Source organism: Ailuropoda melanoleuca, chromosome 3 (genome assembly GCF_002007445.2).
Source record: "Ailuropoda melanoleuca isolate Jingjing chromosome 3, ASM200744v2, whole genome shotgun sequence".
Taxonomy (NCBI): domain Eukaryota; kingdom Metazoa; phylum Chordata; class Mammalia; order Carnivora; family Ursidae; genus Ailuropoda; species Ailuropoda melanoleuca.
The window spans coordinates 122,276,072-122,297,479 of record NC_048220.1 but is presented as its reverse complement, the minus strand read 5'-3'; the positions used below and the strand labels follow the sequence as shown (position 1 = coordinate 122,297,479).

The window sequence follows — 21,408 nt, the reverse complement described above, 5'->3', positions numbered from 1 at the left end:
TATGAAAACTCTCCAAACCAAAGAGCAACCTCAGAGAACTAGAAATATTTACCTCAGGACAAGCCAAATCCATGATTACACATGTAACAATGCCTCTTAAAATATAAGTATTACGAGTATATAACCAATTTTATTTGAAACTCTCTTGTCTTTTTTGTAAGACAAGGCAAGAACAAGAACTTCTTAACAGAAGTTAAATTTGTGGCCCCTTACTACCAACATTTAATTTTTTTCACGTGTCCACTACATCAGCAAGAATAATTTTGAACTTTTTTTTTTTCCAGAAATCTGAGGTTAGCAAGAAAAGAAAAAAATCAAGAAAGTCAATAATACCATGAGTGTTTTATATAAAAGTACATGACTTAAAAAGAGCATTTACTTTCTGGGAAATGATCTTAAGCAAACTGGTTGCTACGTAAGTCAAAACTATCAAATTCATATGTAATGCCAGCATGTTGCCTTCTAGGGCTTAATGCCATCTTAAAGAGTAGGTAAATGAAAAAAAAAAAGTTAATAGAAAAGTATAATGTTTAATGGCTTTCCAACCTCCTTCCCTCATGTTCTCTTCTCGAATAATTGGAGATGTCAGGGTGATAGTGACTTGCATTTTGGGTTCCACACATGAATTCAAAATTATTGCCGCTTCAGACACAGCACATTTTATATCATACTTCTCAGGACTTATAACCTATGTAATGAAGAGTACAAAAAATTATTTGGACTTTTACATTATCAGACAAAGCAGTTTCACTATGGCTCTTTCATTTTCTCACTACCAAAAGCATTTTGTAAGGAGTAGATAATATACTACTCCTCCAAGAAGCCTTACAATAATGCAAAGATCATAAATCTCTTACTATACCTTCCTTTTAGAATTCTTTGTTTTTTACCATTATTTGTATCAGAAGAGTTATTTATATATGTCCCTCTTAGATTATAAATTCTTGGCTAAAGAAACACTGCTATATTTGCTACTGTACCTTTCAAATAGCATCTGGGTAGTTAAGTTCTCATACATTTGCAGAATTTGAATGAAACTAAATGACAGATGAATTCAACAATTCCCACTGTACATTGTGAAATCAACAAATCTATATTTCATAATCAGAGAGCAAAAAATCTTGATTAACATTCCAGAAAAACCAAGATTCACTACAATTTGATAGATATAGATAATACACCTCAGTTTCTATGAATGATTACAGAAATTACATTGAGTGTTTATAGTATAGTATATAAGTTCAAATTCCAGCTGTAACGTTACTAGTGCCCTGAGGATGGGCAAACTATTTAACTTCCCTATCCTGTTTCTGTAAAATGGGGACAGAAATCTTTACCTAACCTATAGAACTAAACGAATTAACTATATAAGGCCCTTAAAACAGAGCCTGGGGTTGGGGCACCTGGCTGGCTCAGTCAATTAAGTGTCTGACTTTGGCGCAAGTCATGATCTGGGGGTTCTGGCACTGAGCCCCATGTTGGGGCTTGTGCTCAGTGGGGAGTCTGCTTGAGATTCTCTCTCTTCCTCCCCCTCTGCCCCTCCCCCAGCTCATGTGCTCTCTCTCTCAAATAAATAAAATCTTAAAAAAACAAAAAACTGTGCCTGGTACATACTAAGTACTATATAAATGTCAACTATGACGATGATGGAGAATTAATTCTACTTTTTTTATTCACCTGTACAGTAAGTATAGTCTGATTTGGAAAGGGTATTTTGTTTTTAGTCTAACTGCTTGATTATTTCCTTAGGATTTATTTCCTGCTTTGTAGTTTTACTAAGCATTACAATTAAGAGCAAGATATTTCTAGCAAATTACATAATTCTCTCAAGGTCCTCAAACCTTTCCTCTCTTTCCACCTCACACCCCACTGCCCTAGCAGCCTCAACAGATAGATAAGAAGCAGACACACAGTGCCAATTCTGTTGGCTTGTAGTACTTAAAAAGACTCATCCACAATAAGAAACTTTTTATCTGGAACAATGGTAACATAAAGCAAACAACAGTAAGTGTCAGAGTTGTCAGAGCTTAAGTTCAACACTGTGCTTCACTGCCCCTTTTGTCACCAGTTGCACTGCTGTGTTCAGGTACTATTTATTCTGACTCATTGCTGTAATGTGTTTTACATTACCAATCAACTGTCAATCCTTGGATTTAGAATATCTAATTAAACTGCAAGGTTTTAAAATAAATTATATACATTAAATTATTCAAGGAATATTTTTTTAAAAAAGATTTATTTAGAGAGAGAGGGGGAGGAAGCACTTGTGGGCGAGTAAAACGGGGGTGGGGGTGGGTGGGAGGCAGAAGGAGAGGGAGAAAGTCTTAAACAGATTCTGAGCTGAGGGCCAAGCCCAATGTGGGGCTTGATCTCATGACCCGAGCCAAAACCAAGAGCTGGACGTTTAAATGACTGCACTACCCAGGCGCCCCAAGGAATATTTACTTTAAATCCCAATCTGAAGGATGCCTGCGCAGCTCAGTTGGTTAGCGCCTGCCTTCGGGTCAGGTTATGATCCTAGGTCCTGGGACAGAGCCCCACATTGGGCTCCTTGCTCAGCCAGTGCTTCTCCCTCTGTCTGCTTTGCCTGCTGCTCCTCCTGTGTTCTCTCTGACAAATAAATAAATAAAATCTTAAAAAAAAAAAAAAAACCCAATCTGAGATTCTGACAAACTAATGTATAAAATTTCTTAGAGTTCAAACTTGAAGTTTGCTTTTGTAAGACCAAAAGGGGATATTCTACTAATTGTGATTTGCTGGAGACAGAATTCCTATCATTATAAACAAAGAAGAACAAAACAAAACAAAAATCACAATAAAACCAGGGAAATTCAAATTGGAAAGACTATTTCTTACTATATTTTATTAAAAACATGTATTCAACTAAATAGACAAGAAGCTCACAGATTTAAAATATTTAAGCCTGCTATGCAGGGGCTTTGTTTTGAACAAAAAAAAAAAAGAAAAGAAAGAAAGAAAAACCATTTTCTGTCAACTGCCTTCAAATACTTCAAAAAAACAGGATGAGGACATGTGCTACAATTTTACATTTTTAAATAAATTAGCAAGATGGCTTCATGTCAAATACAAGCACTATAAAACCAAAAAAGACAAAGTAAAAAATAGTCCTACCAATTTGCACAACGAAGCAAAAAAAACTCAACATGGAAAGTCAAGCCAAAAATTTAAAGGCTGGCTTAGATTTAGGCTGAAGCACAGTTAGTCCTGCCAAAAACTTCTGAACCAGACAAGGGGTAAAAATGAACATTTCCATAATACTTACAGCAAGCTGTTTGGGTAGGTTTTCTGCAATACGGCTTAATAATGTCTTTGAAGGTTTCTCGGAGCACAGCAAAACAAGGTTGACATTTCTATCTCCTCGGAGAAGTAATCCTTTTGCCAATACTCCTACTCGTAAAACTCCTTTTAAAGCTCTGCAGTGAAATCAAATTATATTATGACATTTCCCTTCCAAACCAGATCCATGATAATCTCTAAATATATAATAGTAAGTGTAATAATTTTTATACTATTAAAAGTTTCAACTACAGTTTAAAAATATTTAATATTTTTAAGAAGTATCCTTCATTTAGATAAGAAATATGGATAAATAAATCAAGAATTAAGTTCTCACAGGGACAATTTCAAAGAATATCAACATTTCTGCCTCTCATTTTACAAATCGAAATAAGTGTCATGGTTCTTTTTTTTTTTTTTTTTTTTAAACTCATGACCTTGAGAGTGAGACCTGAGCTTTGATCAAGAATTGGATGCTTAGCGGCACCTGGGTGGCTCAGTTGTTAAGTGCCTGCCTTTGGCTCAGGGTGTGATCCCATGGTCCTGGGATCGAGCCCCACATCAGGCTCCCTGCTCTGCTGGGAGCCTGCTTCTTCCTCTCCCACTCCCCCTGCTTGTGTTTCCTCTCTCGCTGGCTGTCAAATAAATAAATAAATAAATCTTAAAAAAAAAAAAAAAAAAGAAAAAAGAATTGGATGCTTAACTGACTGAGCCACCCAGGCGTCCCAAGAGTCATGCTTAATATAATATAAAAATATTTCCAAATGGTAAAAGGAAAATGAGAAGTTATAGGCCACAATGCAAAACGTGATATGAAAGATGTTTCTGGGGATGCCCGAGAGGCTCAGTTGGTCAAGTAACTCTTGATCTCAGGGTTATCAGTTCAAGCCCCATGTTGGGCTCCACAGTGGGCCTGGAGCCTACTTAAAAAAAAGGAAAAAAAAAAAAAAAAGATGTTTCCAGAGCCTAAGGTTCTTCATGCTCTATGGTCAATGAATTAAGGAAACAAGATGCTAAAAAGGACTGAACATGGGACAGATATAAGAAACAAAAACTGCAGAGTAGCTGAATGCATTACAAAGGCTGCTTTGAAAAAAGACTCAAAAGTGTTATAAATTAAAATAAAATTAGTAAAATCACAAGGATGGAGATTTTAAGGAGCTGTATTTCTCATTTTAGCAAAAAGCAGCTAAATACATTAAATATCTACCCAAACAAGATAGACATGTACACTCAAAACAGAGAGTTTTAGTCTTTATAACTTTTAATTTCAAGTATAAGAAGTCCATGGAAGGAAAAACAAAAATAAGCAAAGTAAATAACTCAGAAAACACACCTGTCTTTACCTCCCTCTTTCTTATCATCTCCCTCTTTGCTCTTGCTCTTCTCATGTTCAGACAAACTGTCTGAAACAAGTTTTAAAGCACGTTCAGTGATAGAAACAATTTTCTGAACTGCCTGTAATTCCTCCTCAGTTGGATAAATGGTTGCATGTTTTGTCATTACATAACGGTCATCAGATGAGTCAGGACGACGTAATGGCTAGAGAAAAAAAGTTATTTCATTTAAAAAGTGTTTACTGGGCAAAAGTAAACTTATTTTTCAACTATACATATATTTGTCATATCTTTAAATAATAAAGTCAACTATGCAAAACGTCCATTTAAAATTATCTTCCCTTTCCCTATTTCAGTAAAAACAAAACTGCAAACTTGGGAAAGTTACACTACCAAGAGTCTGATGCTTGTATACGTATGCTTGTCTCTGAATGTATACACGCTTTGCCTGAACACCACACCTAAGGTTATGAAAATACTTTTTACTCAGCTTTAAAGACCAATGATTGTGAAACTTTTTTTAGCTTTGTTAAAACAGGTCTTACAAATGCTTGTTCTGTGTAAAGACAAATGAGAAAGAGAGTAAGCTAAAGAGGAATTTCTTCGAAACACTCTCTGGAAAACAGAACAAACAAAAAAAATCCTCTCGTTTTGTAGTCTGAACTTCTATGAAATGTTCCTCATAAGCTGGTGTCTCTTCTTTTACACAGCTTCTATTCAACACAAACCCTCATGATGCATATCTTTCCTACAGTTTTCATAGTACACCAACTGTGACGCTCAAGTTGAGCCATATAAATACCCCCTTCTCCTGCACTCAATTCAGAAGCAGTAGCAAGTTTTAGATGGTCAGGATTTGAAGAAGGAAAAAAGATTCTCAACAACAGATAATGGGAAGATAATAATGTTGAAGGCAAAGCAGGTGCCTTCAAAATTGGTTGTTCATGCAAATGTCAAGAAAACAAAGGAAAGAAAATCTCTAATGTTAAAGAACACTTGACAGAACAAAAGCTCTGCTCCTGCTTAGTTTATATTGAAAGTAAGAAAAGTTCATGGAAACTCTATGAAGTCCTTATATATAAAGACATGAGTTAGGAAGCTATAATAAAAGGAGGGAAAATTCTAAATTAGATGAAAAAGTTACACTGAGATTATGAGACTACTAAATCTAGCCCCACCCAAACTGTTATCTTCTAATGCTCAACCAATCATACACTTTCACTCCTATGTAAATTAAGTGGACACTCACTGCAGGCCCCTGTGGCTGAGGAGGCATGCCTGGTCGGACTCCCAGGAGACCTAATGGGCCCGGGGGACCATGAGGATAGCCTCCATCAGGCATTCGGCGGCGATCATCCCAATGGTGTTGTTCTTCCTCCATTCTTCTCCAGTACATGTCCTCTTCATAACGTCTGAAAACAGAGAATGATATCACAAGACTTTAAGAAAAATAACAACCCAAGAACTTAAAAAATGACAAAAAAAATGCAATTAAAAAAACTGTCCTAAATCAGCTTAGCTAAATTATTCCCAGTGTATCTAATATCCCTTATTTGCTTTCACCTACAAGTAAATGGATGCGAATATAACAGAAAAGAGGTGAGAAAACAGAAAAGCAACACAAAATTTCATAGCCTGATGTCAAAGCCAAAGGAACAAACACCAGAAACCTCAGAGCTCCTTTCAGTCTCTCCCTCTTTAAGATAAAGATTGTAAACTTAAATGCCTACCCTAGAGTGGCCAGACCAGTAATATGTGTGAATGAAAGACCTGAAGCACACATTCAGGAATTATCTTCCTGTCTCCAAAGAAATGTACCATTTTCTCCTTAGAGAGAATTAAGACTAATTTTAATTTCCCCATTTATGATACAGGCATACACACATTTGTCTACTATGAGGAAAGACAGTGATAAATGGCAACTCAAATTCTGTCTCATTTTTGGGGACATATTAAGGGTGGAGAGGACTATGGTCAAGTAGAAAGCACATCTTTGTTAACTAACTAGAATTTAAATAAAAATTTGAAGGGGGGACAAAAAAGAAAGTACATGTTCTAGCTAAAGAGAACAGCTGCTGCTCAGCCCCAATTAATTAACTACCATAAGGAAATACAGGTTTGCAATCCTAAGATCATCAGGATTTTAATGTTTTTCAAATCTTTAATGTTGGTTCAGATTAAAAATGCCATGTACATCAAATGAAACATCCATGGGCTGAATTGGACTGTGGGTAGCTATTTATAACCTCTGTTTCAATGGTCATTTTCAGAATCTAATTTCTTTTTTACTACCTCACTCACTCTCACTTCTGTCTTTACTTTTATCTTCAAACTAAGATACTGATAACTCCCAAGGGAAATCATGTCTCTAAAGTTAATCTTGATAGCAATAAGGTTTTACTAGACAAATCTGTGTAACATAAAACATAAGAAAAAAGCATGCTTCTCCAAAAACGAAACAAACAAACCCAGGTATGCTTCTCAAGTAGCTCTGCAGCAACTACCAACTTCTCAGTTTGGGAGTAAGTAGTGCTTTTTTGGGTCATCCAACTTAGAAGTAGTATAGAAACATACTTCTCTGTTATTTAGGCCTTGAGAGAAAATGATTAATAACAGGTTGAAAGCTCTGGAAAACTACATTCATTCCAGTTTTGAATAGTTTATGACTGAACACAAACCTTTAAGTTGTATAAGTGCAGGGATTTTTATCCATTGCTTACCAATTCATACTCAGTGCCTAACACACTATATACAATTTCCTAGCACATCATAAGTGCTTAATATTTGATATATCAGCAAAAGAGGAAGAGTTCCATAATCTAAGTATATAGAGTTTCAAATGCATTACAAAGGCAGATTATTCATAAAAAATGAGACTGATATATTTAAACATATTAAAAAAATAAAAATCAGGGGTGCCTGGGTGGCTCAGTCATTAAGCGTCTACCTTCGGCTCAGGTCATAATCCCAGGGTCCTGGGATTGAGCCCTCCATTGGGCTCCCTGCTCAGCGGGAAGCCTGCTTCTCCCTCTCCCATTCCCCCTGCTTATGTTCCCTCTCTTGATGTGTCTGTCAAATAAATAAAAATCTTAAAAATAAAATAAAAAAATAAAAATCAATACATAACAGCAAAAAATATCTCAAGATAGCACATTAATGATACGTTAATAGCTACAATATAGTGTCTATACAAAACAACAGGTAAGTAAAAAAAATTAAAAATGAATAAGGAATTTACTACAGAGGAAATGTAAATGGTCAAAAACATGAAATAAAATTCACTTTATGAAATAAAAAGCGGTTGACAAGGATGTGGAGAAAAAGGGACCCTTGTATGCTGTTGGTGGCTATGTACACTGGTGCAACCACTGCAGAAAACATTACAAATGGAAATAATTTATGATCTAATAATTCAATTACTATGTTAACTACCCAAAGAAAATGAAAACACTAATTTGAGAAGACACATGCGCCTCTATGTTTACTGCAGCATTATTCACAATAGCCAAGATATGGAAGCAACCTAAGTGTCCATTGATACACAAACAGATAAGATGTGGACAGACACACACAGGAATATTCACACAGGAATATTATGCAGCCACAAAAAGGATAAGTTCATGCCATTTGCAACAACATGGATGGACCTAGAAGGTATTATACCAAGTGAAATAAGACTGAGAAAGACAAATACATGATTTCATTCATATGTGGAATCTAAAAAAAACAAATGAATAAACAAACAAAAGCAAAATCAGACCTATAAATACAGAGAACTGATGTTTGCTACAGGGGAGAGGTGTGGGGGGGCCGGGCAAAATCAGTGAAGGGGAATGGAAGACACAGGCTTCCAGTTATGAAATGAGTAAGTCATAGGAATAAAAGGCACAGCATAAGGAATATAGTCAATGATACTGTTAACAGTGTTGTCTGGGGGCAGATGGAAGCTACACTTGTGATAAACACAGCATGAAGTATAGACTTATTGAATCAGTATGCTGTACACCTAAAACTAATGTAGTACTGCATGTCAACTATACTCAGAAAAAGGTTTTGAAAATTTGCCAGTAATATAATTACACTTCAAACTGAACTGAAACAAATTTGAAAAGATTTTCCCCTTCTACCCCCAAATTTCAAATATGAAAACAAAAAACCACCACCCAAAAAAGGATTTCATCTTTCTCTCTCTCATTGGGAGAGACTTTAATGTTATAGCAGCAATTTTTGAAGTATGGCCCAAGGACTCCAGATGGTCCCTGAGGCTCTGTCAGGGGATCCATGTCTTAATATTAAGACATCATCTACCTTTTCCATTCTCATTCTCTTTTGAATGTACAGTGGAGTTATCTAGAAGCAAAATGTGGTATTGCAAAACAAACTGAACACAGAAGCACATACGAGAATCATGCTGCCCTCTCTTAAGCAAAACATTAAAGAGATTTGCAAAAATGTAAAACAGTATCACTCCCACTATTCTGGTGAAGAAATAGTTATTTTATAGTTAATTTTCACCATGTTATATTTATTAAATACATGCAATGTAATACAGTCAATATGTTTATATTTTAACAAATATAGTTCAAATGTCAATTTTAAATGAACTCATAAATATTAAACTTCCCAGTCTTAATTTTTAATACAGTGAAATCTTCATAGCTATAACCCACATAAGCAAAAGCTCTTTGGAGTCTTCAGTAATTACTGAGTATAAAGGGTCCTGAAACCAAAATGTCTGAAAACCACTGAAGTTACAGTATTCAGTATAGGCAGAAATATGGGTCTCCTTCTAACAAATATTTCCATTTCTGGAAATATTATTATTAGCAACTAGTCATGATTTATGCAATAATACAGTCTCAAGAATGGTCAATGTAATAATTATGTTACAGAAACACTGGAAACAACCTAAGTATCTAATAATACGGGACAAGTTATAAAGAAAATTACACATCTATACAAGAGAATACTACGCTGTCATGAAAAATAATCCTAGCTTAATTTTTAAGTTGACATATAAATGAAAAAAGTGAATTATAAAATATGTACAGGGGCACCTGGGTGGCTCAGTTGCTTAAGCATCTGCCTTCGGCTCGGGTCATGATCCCAGGTCCTGGGATTGAGCCCCTCACCAGACAGGGAGCCTATTTCCACCATTCCCACTCCCCCTACTTGTGCTCTGTCAAATAAATAAAAAAATCTTAAAAAGAAATGTGTACATTATGCTTCTGTTCTTATTTTTTGAAATTCCATATATATATATTTATATATGTTTAAGATTTTATTCATTGGACACAGAGAGAGAGCATGTGCACACAAGCAGGGGGAGTGGGAGAAGAAGAAGCAGGCTCCCCATTGAGCAGAGAGCCCAATGTGGGGCTCGATCCCAGGACTCCTGGATCATGACCGGAGCTGAAGGCAGACATTTAACTGAATGAGCCACCCAGGTGCCCTTGAGATTATATTTTTAAACTTGTACACGAATACTCCACAGCAGTATTTCATGATAGCCCAAAAGTGGAAACAACACAAATGTCCATCAACTGATAAATGAACAATGTTACACATTCGTATGATGGACTTTTATTCAGCCATGAAACAAAGTACTGATGATACATGCTAAAACACCCATGAACCTTGAAAACATTATGCTAAGTGAAAGTAGGCAGACAAAAAAAGACCACAGATCATGAATCCGTTTATATGAAATCTCCAGAGTAAGTCTAAAGATTTATTTATTTGAGAGAGAGAGAGAGAAAGAGAGCATACAGAGGAAAGGGAGAAGCAGATTCCCCCCAAGCAGGAAGCCTGACGCAGGGCTTAATCCCAGGACCCTAGAATCATTACTTGAGCCGAAGACAGATGCTTAACCAACTGAGCAACCCAGGTGCCCCCAGGGTAAGTCTGAAGACCGAAAGTATATTGTGGTTGCCTAGGCGTAGATGTAGGGGTTGGGGGGAAATAGGGAGTGATTGCCAATGGGTTTGTGGTTTCTTTTGGGGGTGACAAAAATGGTTCTAAAATTGACTGTAGTGATGGCTGTACAATTCTGTGAATATTACTTAAAAACCATTGAACTATACCATTTATTTTCAAGTAACCTCTACACCCAATGTAGGGCTTCAATCTATGACCCTGAAATCAAGAGTCACATGCTGTACTGACTGAGCCACTGAGTGACCCTGAATTGTATCATTTAAGGATATGTTCGGCTGCCTGGCTGGCTCAGTTGGATAAGCATCTGACTCTTGATTTTGGCTCAGGTCATGATCTCAGGGTTTTGAGATCAAGCCCCATATCAGGCTCCGCACTGGGCACGGGGCCTACTTAAGACTCTCTGTCTCCCAGGGGCGCCTGGGTGGCTCAGTAGTTAAGCGTCTGCCTTCAGCTCAGGGCGTGATCCCAGAATCCTGGGATCGAGCCCCACATCGGGCTCCTCTGCTGGGAGCCTGCTTCTTCCTCTTCCTCTCCCACTCCCCCTGCTTGTGTTCCCTCTCGCCGTCTGTCAAATAAAGTCTTTAAAAAAAAAAAAAAGACTCTCTCTCCCCCTTTTATGCCCTTCCACTTGTGCACACACTCTCTCTTTTTTTTTTTAAAAAAAAAGATTTTATTTATTTATTCGACAGAGATAGAGACAGCNAAATCTTTTTTTAAAAAAAAAAAAAAAGAAGGAAAGAAAAAAGATGTCAGTTATATCAATAAAACCAAATGTTAATATATCTCTAGAAGATAGGTTTTCTCCTTTCCCCTTCCCTATAGCCTCTAAAGCTTCTATAATAGACGTTTCTTTTTAAAAAGTATGTTAGGGGCACCTGGGTGGCTCAATCCGTTAGGTGTCTGCCTTCACCTCAGGTCATGATCCCAGAGTCCTGGGATCAAACCTCATATCAGGCTTCATGCTCGGCGGGGAGTCAGCTTCTCCCTCTCCCCCCCGCTCATGTTCTCTCTCAAGTAAATAAATAAAATCTTAAAAACAAAACAAAACAAATTCCACACATTATTGTCTAGAATCTACCAAATCTTATACTCAGGATATTTTTGTCATGTAACCAAAAGTTTGGTTTTAAACTGAGGCGTTTATTTATAATATAATAAACTATTCTGGGGCACCTGGCTGGCTCAGTCAGTAAAGCAGGTGACCCCTGATCTTGGGTTTTTGAGTTCAAGCCCCACACTGGGTGTAGTAGTGTTTAAAACAAAACAAAAAAACCCAAAACTATCCATATGTAATTCAACTATTTCTTCATATATTTAACATATATAAGACACCACTTACACATAATTCCTAATACCAAGGCCACAGTCAAGTACTAGAATAGCCAATAACTTAATTTTAATGCATTTCTTTCCTGTACCTAGGATCTTCCTGAAAAGTGAAAATTAAAAGTACATTAAATAAATCTGGATTGCTCTGAATGGGCGTCACATACTCAGAATAAGTTTTTTAGAAAGGCTGAACCACTTTCTATCATGCTACTAAAAGTTAAAGATATTACCTCATTTCCATTCTCCAGCGTTCTTCCTCTTCTCGTCTTCGCCAATACTCTTCTTTCTGCATTTGCTTCCTCATTTTCTCTTCTTGAATCTTTCTGGCTCGAATACTGGGCTTTACTTCTACTTGCAAATCTGGATTTACTTTTTTCTGTTAACACAGACACTTAAAAATTAGCAGGCCCTCTAATAATCTACACATACTATTAAACCATACAATCCGCCATATTCTTTCATCATAGAGGCCTTCAGTTGCAAATTTCTTATTGTAAGGGTAAGATCAGTAAAATAAGTTGTATTAGAGGAAAGATTCAGAATATTAATAAACATCCTTTTCCCCTCCCACCTCCCAAATTCTTAATTGTCAAAGTTTATGATGACATACATAGTATGTAAAAAGTACATAACTTAGAGTTAACCAATAGAAGAAATCCTTAGGGAACTAATGGATATTTAATTTTCCTTTATTTGTTTTTAAGTAGATGACCCTAAATGCCTGCAAAAAACAGACTGTTTTAATTTTCACTACCTCTTTGTTTAGAAAGGAAAACATGAGGGGCGCCTGGGTGGCACAGCGGTTAAGCGTCTGCCTTCGGCTCAGGGCGTGATCCCGGCGTTCCGGGATCGAGCCCCACGTCAGGCTCCTCTGCTGAGAGCCTGCTTCTTCCTCTCCCACTCCCCCTGCTTGTGTTCCCTCTCTCGCTGACTGTCTCTATCTCTGTCAAATAAATCAATAAAATCTTTAAAAAAAAAAAGAAAGGAAAACATGAATCTAGTGCATTAGTCTAGGCTAATTAAAAACTTTTAAGTTTTTTTTTTTTTTTTAATTGGACAGAGTGAGACACAGCGAGGGAGGGAACACCAGCAGGGGGAGTGGGAAAGGGAGAAGGAGGCTTCCCGCTGAGCAGGGAGCCCGATGTGGGGTTCGATCCCAGAACCTTGGGATTATGACCTGGGCTGAAGGCAGACGCTTAATGACTGAGCCACCCAGGCGCCCCTAATTAAAAACTTTAAATAAGTAAATCATTTGGATTTAACATCTGAAGTGTTTTCAATGAAGAATTCATATTATAATTCATTTTAGTGGGAATTCTACCAAGACAAAGAAGGTAAATAAATGGAGACCTAAGACTTCTTTCAAAGTACTTTATGTGAAGCAATTATCTATATATACGTGATTACTTTATCCAAGTAATGTTACAGTCACTAAAAATGATGAAATATGGATATACTGTTCTTAAGTATAACAAACTAATCAATAAAAACCAAACATCTGAATCTAAGTGAGACATGACATGCTAATGTTAGAATGGAGTTCATGAACTGAATTCTGTTTAGTGTTTTGTTTTTTATGGAGAATGTTCCAAGCTGTGTTAAAAAAATAAAAAATAAAAAATAAAAAAAAGACAGTTGAAAAAATTTTTAGTGGGGGAGGGGTAGAGGGAAAGAGACTCTTTTTTTTTTTTTTTAAAAGATTTTATTTATTTATTTGACAGAGACAGAGACAGCCAGCGAGAGAGGGAACACAAGCAGGGGGAGTGGGAGAGGAAGAAGCAGGCTCACAGCAGAGGAGCCTGATGTGGGGCTCGATCCCGTAACGCCGGGATCACGCCCTGAGCCGAAGGCAGACGCTTAACTGCTGTGCCACTCAGGCGCCCCAGGGAAATAGACTCTTAAGCAGGCTCCATGCCTGACGTAGTGTTTATCCCACAACCCCGAGATCATGACCTGAGCTGAACTCAAGGGTCAAACATTTAACCGACTGAACCAACCTGACAGTTGAAATTTTACTCACTTTATACTGAAGTCTGTGTCTTCGCCCTTTTAAGTGCATCTCCTTAGCATTGGGATCGTTGAAACTGCACTCACATAATTTACAGTGGAATCGAATTACTTTTCCCTCATCATTTCGTACCTTGACACGGGAAAAAAGAATTCAAGAATCATTAACAAAATATTATAGTTGAAGATTTCATTCACAGACCCTCACAGATTCTGTGATGAATAATGTAAACAAATAGTTTGAAGTGGGGGAAAAATGAGACAGTATCTGTAATTTTTTAAAAAACGATAATCTGGAGAAATGAACTAAATGTTAAAATTCTTAACTGCAGCATGCAAGATGTGTATTTGCATGTATTTGCTTTTGATATTAACTTTAATTTCAATACCTTTATCTATGTGTAAACATTCAGATTTAAATGCAATTGGGTAACAGTTCTCTAACAAAGTCTCTAGTCAATAGTGAATACCGGCTACTGGCTAGGTACTGCTCTTGGAGATGGAAATAAGATGATTAAAGACATTATTTTGGTATACAAGTTTCTACAAAGCTCAAGATTTTATACATGTAACTATGGAAAATCAATGTCAATATTTTCTAAATGCACAACCACTTAGGAAGAGAAGTACAGGGTTATTAAGATGTCTATAATGGATACTAGGTTCAAATTATTTGTGAAAGCTTTAAAGATCGCCTCTGAATGCAATTCTCTGAAGTTCTGGATTACTTAATTAACCAATACCATTAAATATTAAGGTGTCTTGGCTGTGTACATTTCTTTAGATAACCAAACGTTACTCTTAAGATCTGTAATTTTTAAATTGTGAGCTACTTATAAACTATATAACCCAGTTTTCTATCTGGTAAAGACAACATAATATGTAATTTTTCTTGATGGGAGTAAAAAACAAAGAAATATTTACCAAAAATCTATATGGTAGGCACTGTCTTAGGTACTTTATTTAATCTGATCTTCACAACTGTGGAAATATCCAAGTTCTACAGATGTGACCACTGAAGCTCAGAGAACTTATGCATGTTCTGTGATACAGTGAAAGTAAAGAGTAGTGCTACACCACTCTATGTTGGGCTTTTTGCTAACAGCAAATATTTATTAGGCCCCTCCAATGTTCCCTCATTCCTCAATTTACTGAGTTTACCTGTAAAACAGGAAGATTTCTAACCATCCTGAGAAATCAAATAAACATAATCTGATAAATCAGCAACTCTAATTTACACATGAATCTACATGATTGTACAGAAAGAAATATTGGCTCTGTCATTATTTTGTGGCTCACAATTTTTTTTTTTTTTGCTCTTTATATTCAGGTTATTTGAAGGATACAAGAATGTCTACCAAACAAATAGAAAACTACTTTATATCACAGTGATGGTACTGGTAGGAAAAAGTTAAAAAAAAAATTATGGCATCACTTATGCAAGCTTAAAGAGCATGCTTTTTTTTTTTTTTAAATATTTATTTGGGGGGGGCAGAGGGAGAGAATCTTCAAGTGGACTCCCTGCTGAGCATGGAGCCCACCACGGGGCTTGATCTCACACCTGTGATATTCTTTTATAAATAACCTAAATCTAATTTTATGCATAAAGCATTCCTGCAACAAAATGACACTTCTGGGGGGGAGGGGTGTGTGCAGAGGGAGAGAATCTTAAGCAGGCTCCACGCCCAGCATGGAGCCCGACATTGGGCTCAATCTCACAACCCTGAGATCATGACCTGAGCTCAAACCAAGAGTCGGACGTTTAACCGACTGAGCCACCCAGGCACCCCCAAAGTGACACACTTCTTTCCTATACTAATCTCACAGTGATGGTATTCTCAAATCAGTACCTCCTCCACATAATCATGGCCCACTGGCTGCACATCACTCTGCAAAGCAGCAAGAGATGCAGGTGTGACTGGTTCTGACACGGTGTCTGGCTTTACTTCTGGAATCTGTACAGAGGTGACAGGAGTGCTTTTAACACATTCGGTTCCTTTTAAATCATCTGTTTTATTTCCTGTTGACTGCAGCTTATTCCCCCCTAGAAGAGCATAAAAGAATTATAGTAATTTTAATTCACTTTTTGTAAATTACAATCTGATACAACAAAAATTTCAGATAAAGTTATTTTTTCACCATTAGTCCAACTCCTGTTTGACATACATCAGAATTTTGAAGAACACATCAACCATTTGGCCTTTTTATCCTGTTAACGAAGTACATTTTTCCCTTCTCCAGCACCCAAAGATACTCTCCATCCCCACCATGACTCTCGTAACAGCAAATACCAAAAAAGGTAGGGTCTAAACCCAAATCATGTTTGTATCCCAGTTCCCTCCCAAGGAACTGGGCAATGTCCTAAGTCCTGGTAATATAAGAATAAGATACAGTAGCTGCTTCTGAGATGCCAACAATTTAAGGGAAGATACAAATAATTATAATACAATGTGGTAAGTGCACAGTAAGTAGGAACACAGTGTGGTGGGAATGGTTTTTAAAAAAAGAAGGGGGGGAGCCTCTACCCTCTAACAGGATCCAGTTAGCAAAGGCTTCACTAAGGGTGTGTCACTTGAGCTGGGCTTTGAAAGAAGAGTAGCAAGTATGAACATGGCCCAGCAGAAAGAAGAAGATGATGTCTATATAGGATAACAGACACAAGAACACGAAGTTTAAAAGACTATGGTAAATTCAAGGAAGATATCAGCATCAATTACTATGCAGGCAGACATGATGACACATTCAGACTATGAAGGCCTCAGCTGGCATATAAGAAATACAGTTTTTCCTACAGGCAAGGAGAAGGCCACTGAAAATTTTTCAGCAGGAGACTAACACAATTTGACACGTATTTTAATAAAATGACTTTGATAAACTTGAAGAAACTGGCTGTGATAGGAGACAAAGCCCTGAGGAAGAGACTTGGAAGACCTAAAAACAAGGCAAAAACTATGAAGAAAAACAGGCATTTTTTTTGTAGAAACACTGTAGTGACAGAAAAAAAAGACTATGTACACAACCGAAGGAGACAGTAAACAGGTAGAAATGTCAATAAAATTTTCCATGTGAAAAAAGCAGCAATTAGACAAGATTATTTCATGACACTCTTTTTTTTTTTTTTAAGATTTTATTTATTTATTCGACAGAGATAGAGACAGCTAGCGAGAGAGGGAACACAAGCAGGGGGTGGGAGAGGAAGAAGCAGGCTCATAGTGGAGGAGCCTGATGTGGGGCTCGATCCCATAACGCCGGTATCACGCCCTGAGCCGAAGGCAGACACTTAACCGCTGAGCCACCCAGGCGCCCCAAGATTATTTCATGACACTCTCGTGACAGAATGAGACAATGGTTGGCCACAGAGAGCCATACAGATAATGACCAGGTAATTCCTACAATATAGCTCTAAAAGGTGGGAGGTTTTGAGTTTGCCCAAGAGATTTTAAAGTTACTACACACTGGAATAAATGAGACCACTTGTAAATACGGGGTGAATAGAGTGAGATGAGAACCAGAATCAGAATCTTAGGAGCATCACCATTTAATGAATATGAAGGCAATAAAGACACCTGAGAATGGGGTGGGTAGACATGAGAGAGACTTTAAGCTTTAAGGTATAGCAGTCAACTGTGTCAAATATTAGAGAGGTATAGCAGTCAACTGTGTCAAATATTAGAGAGGTCAACAGGATGAGACTGAAAACTGGTCACTGGATTTGGCAATTAGATCTTTGGTGACCTCTGAAAGTAGTTTCAGAAGAGTAGAGTGGAAACACTGGAACAGACTGAGGAATGGATAAGAAGTACAGAGGTAGAGAAAGTAAGAATTAGGCTGTAGCTTGAGAGGATTATAGTAATAAGAAAATGTCTGGTTTTTTATTTTTTGTTCTTTTATTTTTTTTAAAGACTATGGAGGACACAGGTAAACCTATATGACCAAAAGGAAGAAGGAAGAAACCATTAGAAGACGTAGGACTGATTAAAAATTCAAGAGAAAAAAAAAGATACATGATCAAGTAAGATCCCAGAGAAGAAGGGAGATGGGTACAAGAGCATAAAACTGAAGGGTTAGTCCTGTAATGGAGGAGAAACATCACTTTGACAGTTAGGAGAAAGAGAATCTTCAGTACTTGCCAACAAAGTTTATTTTGGGTGTAGATGTTTTCTTGGCAGCCATATTTGTAGGCACTGCTGATACTTTAGTGTTGGATGTGCTATTAAGAGACGAGTTTCCTGTAGTTGTAAGACCTTTCACTGAAGAAGTTGCAATTGATGAAGTATTCACAGTACAATTGCTTGCTGCAATGCTTGAGGGAGAGGCAGTTGGTTTTGAAGCAGACACAGCTGTTGAAGAAGTAGCTTGGCTAACGACATTTGGTTCTGTTGAAGGAATGGGTTTACCAAGTTTTGTGTGTAATTTAACCACCTACAAAATAAAAGCACATTTGTGAGGAAACTCAAAAAAGCACTGATTTTTAACTTTTTCTAAAAGAGTTTATTTTTGTTTTTAGAAATAAAAAAAATGGATATTTTTTATTACTTTAAATAAAAACCTTAAAAAATTCTATATATGTACACACACACACACACACACACACCCCCTCTGCTTTAAACAACATAAACTAAACAAAATCCATCCCTTTTTTGATGACTCTGTGAATACCCCTGGTTGCTCTGAGCTGGCATGAAAGACTTTATAAAATGAAAATCTGAACTATATTTTTCTTTGTTATTTTTATTTATATATGTATATACACAAAACTCATTACTTTCAAAACAATCTCCGTGAAGCAGATTTCGATATTCCATTTACCATGAGGTTAGGAAACGAAGGGAAAGAAAGATGAAATCAACTTGGCTACATACATATCAACCTAGACTTAAGCATGACAAGAGGAAAATAATCATACAACAAATTTCCAACTGGAAGAATAAATGATCTCGTTTAATTCAAAGAAAAAAGTCTCCAATCCTTCCCTCTTTAAGCAATGACTATTTGATGTTACCTTTATGTATAATGGCATATAAACAAAGCTTATAATGCACTCAAAATTTTCAAGTTTTAAAACCACCTATATTTAAACCCTCCATTGAAAAAGTAAAAGAAAACAGAGTAAGACATAAGGGTGTGTGGGAAAAAACACCTACTTTCTGATGCTTAGCACCACGAATGTGGGCAGCATATGCATCTGCTCCTGTACAAGACACATCACAGAGCTCACAACGTAGCTGATTTTGAGTCCCACGAGTAGAGTTGTTGCTGCTGCTGGTATTTTGTGAGGCTTTCAATGCGGCTTCTTTTTTTTTATGTTTCTGTCCTTCTAAATGTTCTTTATAAGTCTGTTTCAAACAAAAAGGATAAACGTTGCTTTGCTAATTTTCAATCTATATCATTTGAAATTATTCAATTCTCAAATCTCTAGTACTCATTTAAAAATGAGCACTAAAACAACTGTAAAAGCAACTGAACAACAGCATGTGGGATTTCCTATATATGTGATATATCTGTGGTTCTCGTATTTTGCTTACAAAGAATACCTTTATCTAACACTTTGATTTACAAAGGACTTCCATATATAGCCATATTAACAGTATAAGGTAACCACTTCCAGCTTTAAGAATTTAAATCTTTTATTGCTTATGTATAATGATGGACAGTGACCATTCCACAAATTACTTAATTGTAGAATTAAGATGAGGGAGTGAATGTATCTATATCACACAAAAAGTTACTGAATGGTAACAAGACATTTTACGAACAAGCGTATTTATTGATAAAACTAACTTTTCCAATTCAGAATGTGTTTTCATATAGAACCCATGCCATCCTGAATAAAAGCTTATTTAAAATATATATAACAGCCAAAATTACATATATTTGTAATGAAAAACAATATTATTGTAATACCAGCCAATAAAATTGTGAAATTGTATATTTAAAACTGTCTGGGGGTGCCTGAGTGGCTCAGTTGGTTAAGTGTCTGCCTTCGGCTCAGGTCATGATTCCAGGGTCCTGGGATTGAGCCCCATGAAGGGCTCTCTGCTCAGTGAGGAGCCTGCTTCTCCCTTTCCCTCCGCCTGCTGCTCCTCCTGCTTGTGTGCTCGCGTGCTGTCAAGTAAATAAATAAAATCCTTAAAAAAAAACAAAACAAAACAACTGTATGGAATCAGATGATTAAAGAAGGCAGATTTATTAAAATGAGGAGGTTAATAAGGACTGCTGTTTCTTTTTTCTTGAGTGGGGCCAAATACTTCCTCTTTCATGTTTTATTTTTAAATTTGTTTTTAAGACAGACGTATCATTAGCATAAAACTGTATATTCATCACAGAATTTAGAGCTGGATGGAACTTCAGAGATTACCTAAAACAATGATTTTCTAATTTTTAAACAAGAGAATGCTTTCCCCAAGTGAAATCTTATGCAGAAGTAGGGGAAGTTGCTCTGTTTTTGAAACAAAAGAGGGAGACCTAAAACCCAGTCATCTGATTCTCCTCTCATTATCTGCAGTGGCCTGAAGCAGCTCCATGAAGCAGTCTGAACCTCAATTATTTAGGGCAAGTACTTAATAAGTGAGGAAACAAAAGCCCAAAGATGTGAAGGTCTCCAACTTGTCCAAAGTCACACAGTGACAGAGCCAGGACTGGGACCATGGCCCCTTAAACCTGAACCTTACTCTCCCCCCACCCTTATATCCACATCTAGATTCTAACTTACAATGTCAATGATGCTTTTCTCTAAGGCTCATTAGACACTTAAGGCACTGCCTCTGACTTGCATTAAGTATCCCTGGCCTATTCTTTCATAAAGATCTAGACACTCCAAACCAATAATCAGCCTCATCTATATTCATTCTGAATGCTACTTTTCACCTATTAGACCCATGTTTTATTATTTTATATGGGTACCAGATACTCAACACATCTCTTTGGTCTACATTTGCCACTCATGGCATCATCCCCTCTCAATAGCCATCGCAGAGTAGGATATATTCCATGTTTAATCCTGGGTGCCTGCCAACATTCCCTACCTGCTCCCTCTCCCCCGACCCCATCACAGTGAGACTATTTCTTATCACACTCAAGACAGGGAGAAGGTTTTATGTAACTAGTCATATGTACTAAATGTTCCACAATTATTTCCTAATTTGTGTAACTCAGGGAATGCTGGTAATTGAAAATAATCTAAAAAATCAGTATTAAAAAGTAAATAGTACTAATCTAGTATATTAAAGAATGTACACAGGCGGGCCAGAGACAATTTAACTGAGAGAAACTACTGCAGAGTCAAAGATTGTTCCTTTCCAATAATATGCCTTTTATCTGCCAAACTGTTGGTCAATTCTTATCTAAAAAGTCACTCCTAAAGAAATTAACAAATAATGTCAGGATAAGGGTTGAACACATTAGACTTTATGAACACTCATGCCTAAATCACAGATTTTAAGGTGTAACAGGAAAAAAACAAAACCTGGGGGAAAAAGGGAATAAATATTTTACATGCTTC

The 21,408-nt window shown here is 36.8% G+C and overlaps 1 protein-coding gene across 1 annotated transcript in view; it reads right to left on the bottom strand.

Annotated features, from left to right (window-relative positions):
* Positions 1-21,408, bottom strand: part of ZFR (zinc finger RNA binding protein) — an 81,933-nt gene that overhangs the window by 28,621 nt on the left and 31,904 nt on the right. Inside the window, exons 6-14 of the mRNA XM_034657047.1 lie at positions 19,052-19,243; positions 18,038-18,329; positions 15,758-15,951; positions 13,921-14,040; positions 12,131-12,276; positions 5,884-6,046; positions 4,634-4,839; positions 3,284-3,434; positions 547-688 (exon numbers count right to left, since the gene is read on the bottom strand). Of these exons, the coding sequence (XP_034512938.1) occupies positions 547-688; positions 3,284-3,434; positions 4,634-4,839; positions 5,884-6,046; positions 12,131-12,276; positions 13,921-14,040; positions 15,758-15,951; positions 18,038-18,329; positions 19,052-19,243 (1,606 nt within the window). The remainder of the gene's footprint in view (positions 1-546; positions 689-3,283; positions 3,435-4,633; positions 4,840-5,883; positions 6,047-12,130; positions 12,277-13,920; positions 14,041-15,757; positions 15,952-18,037; positions 18,330-19,051; positions 19,244-21,408) is intronic.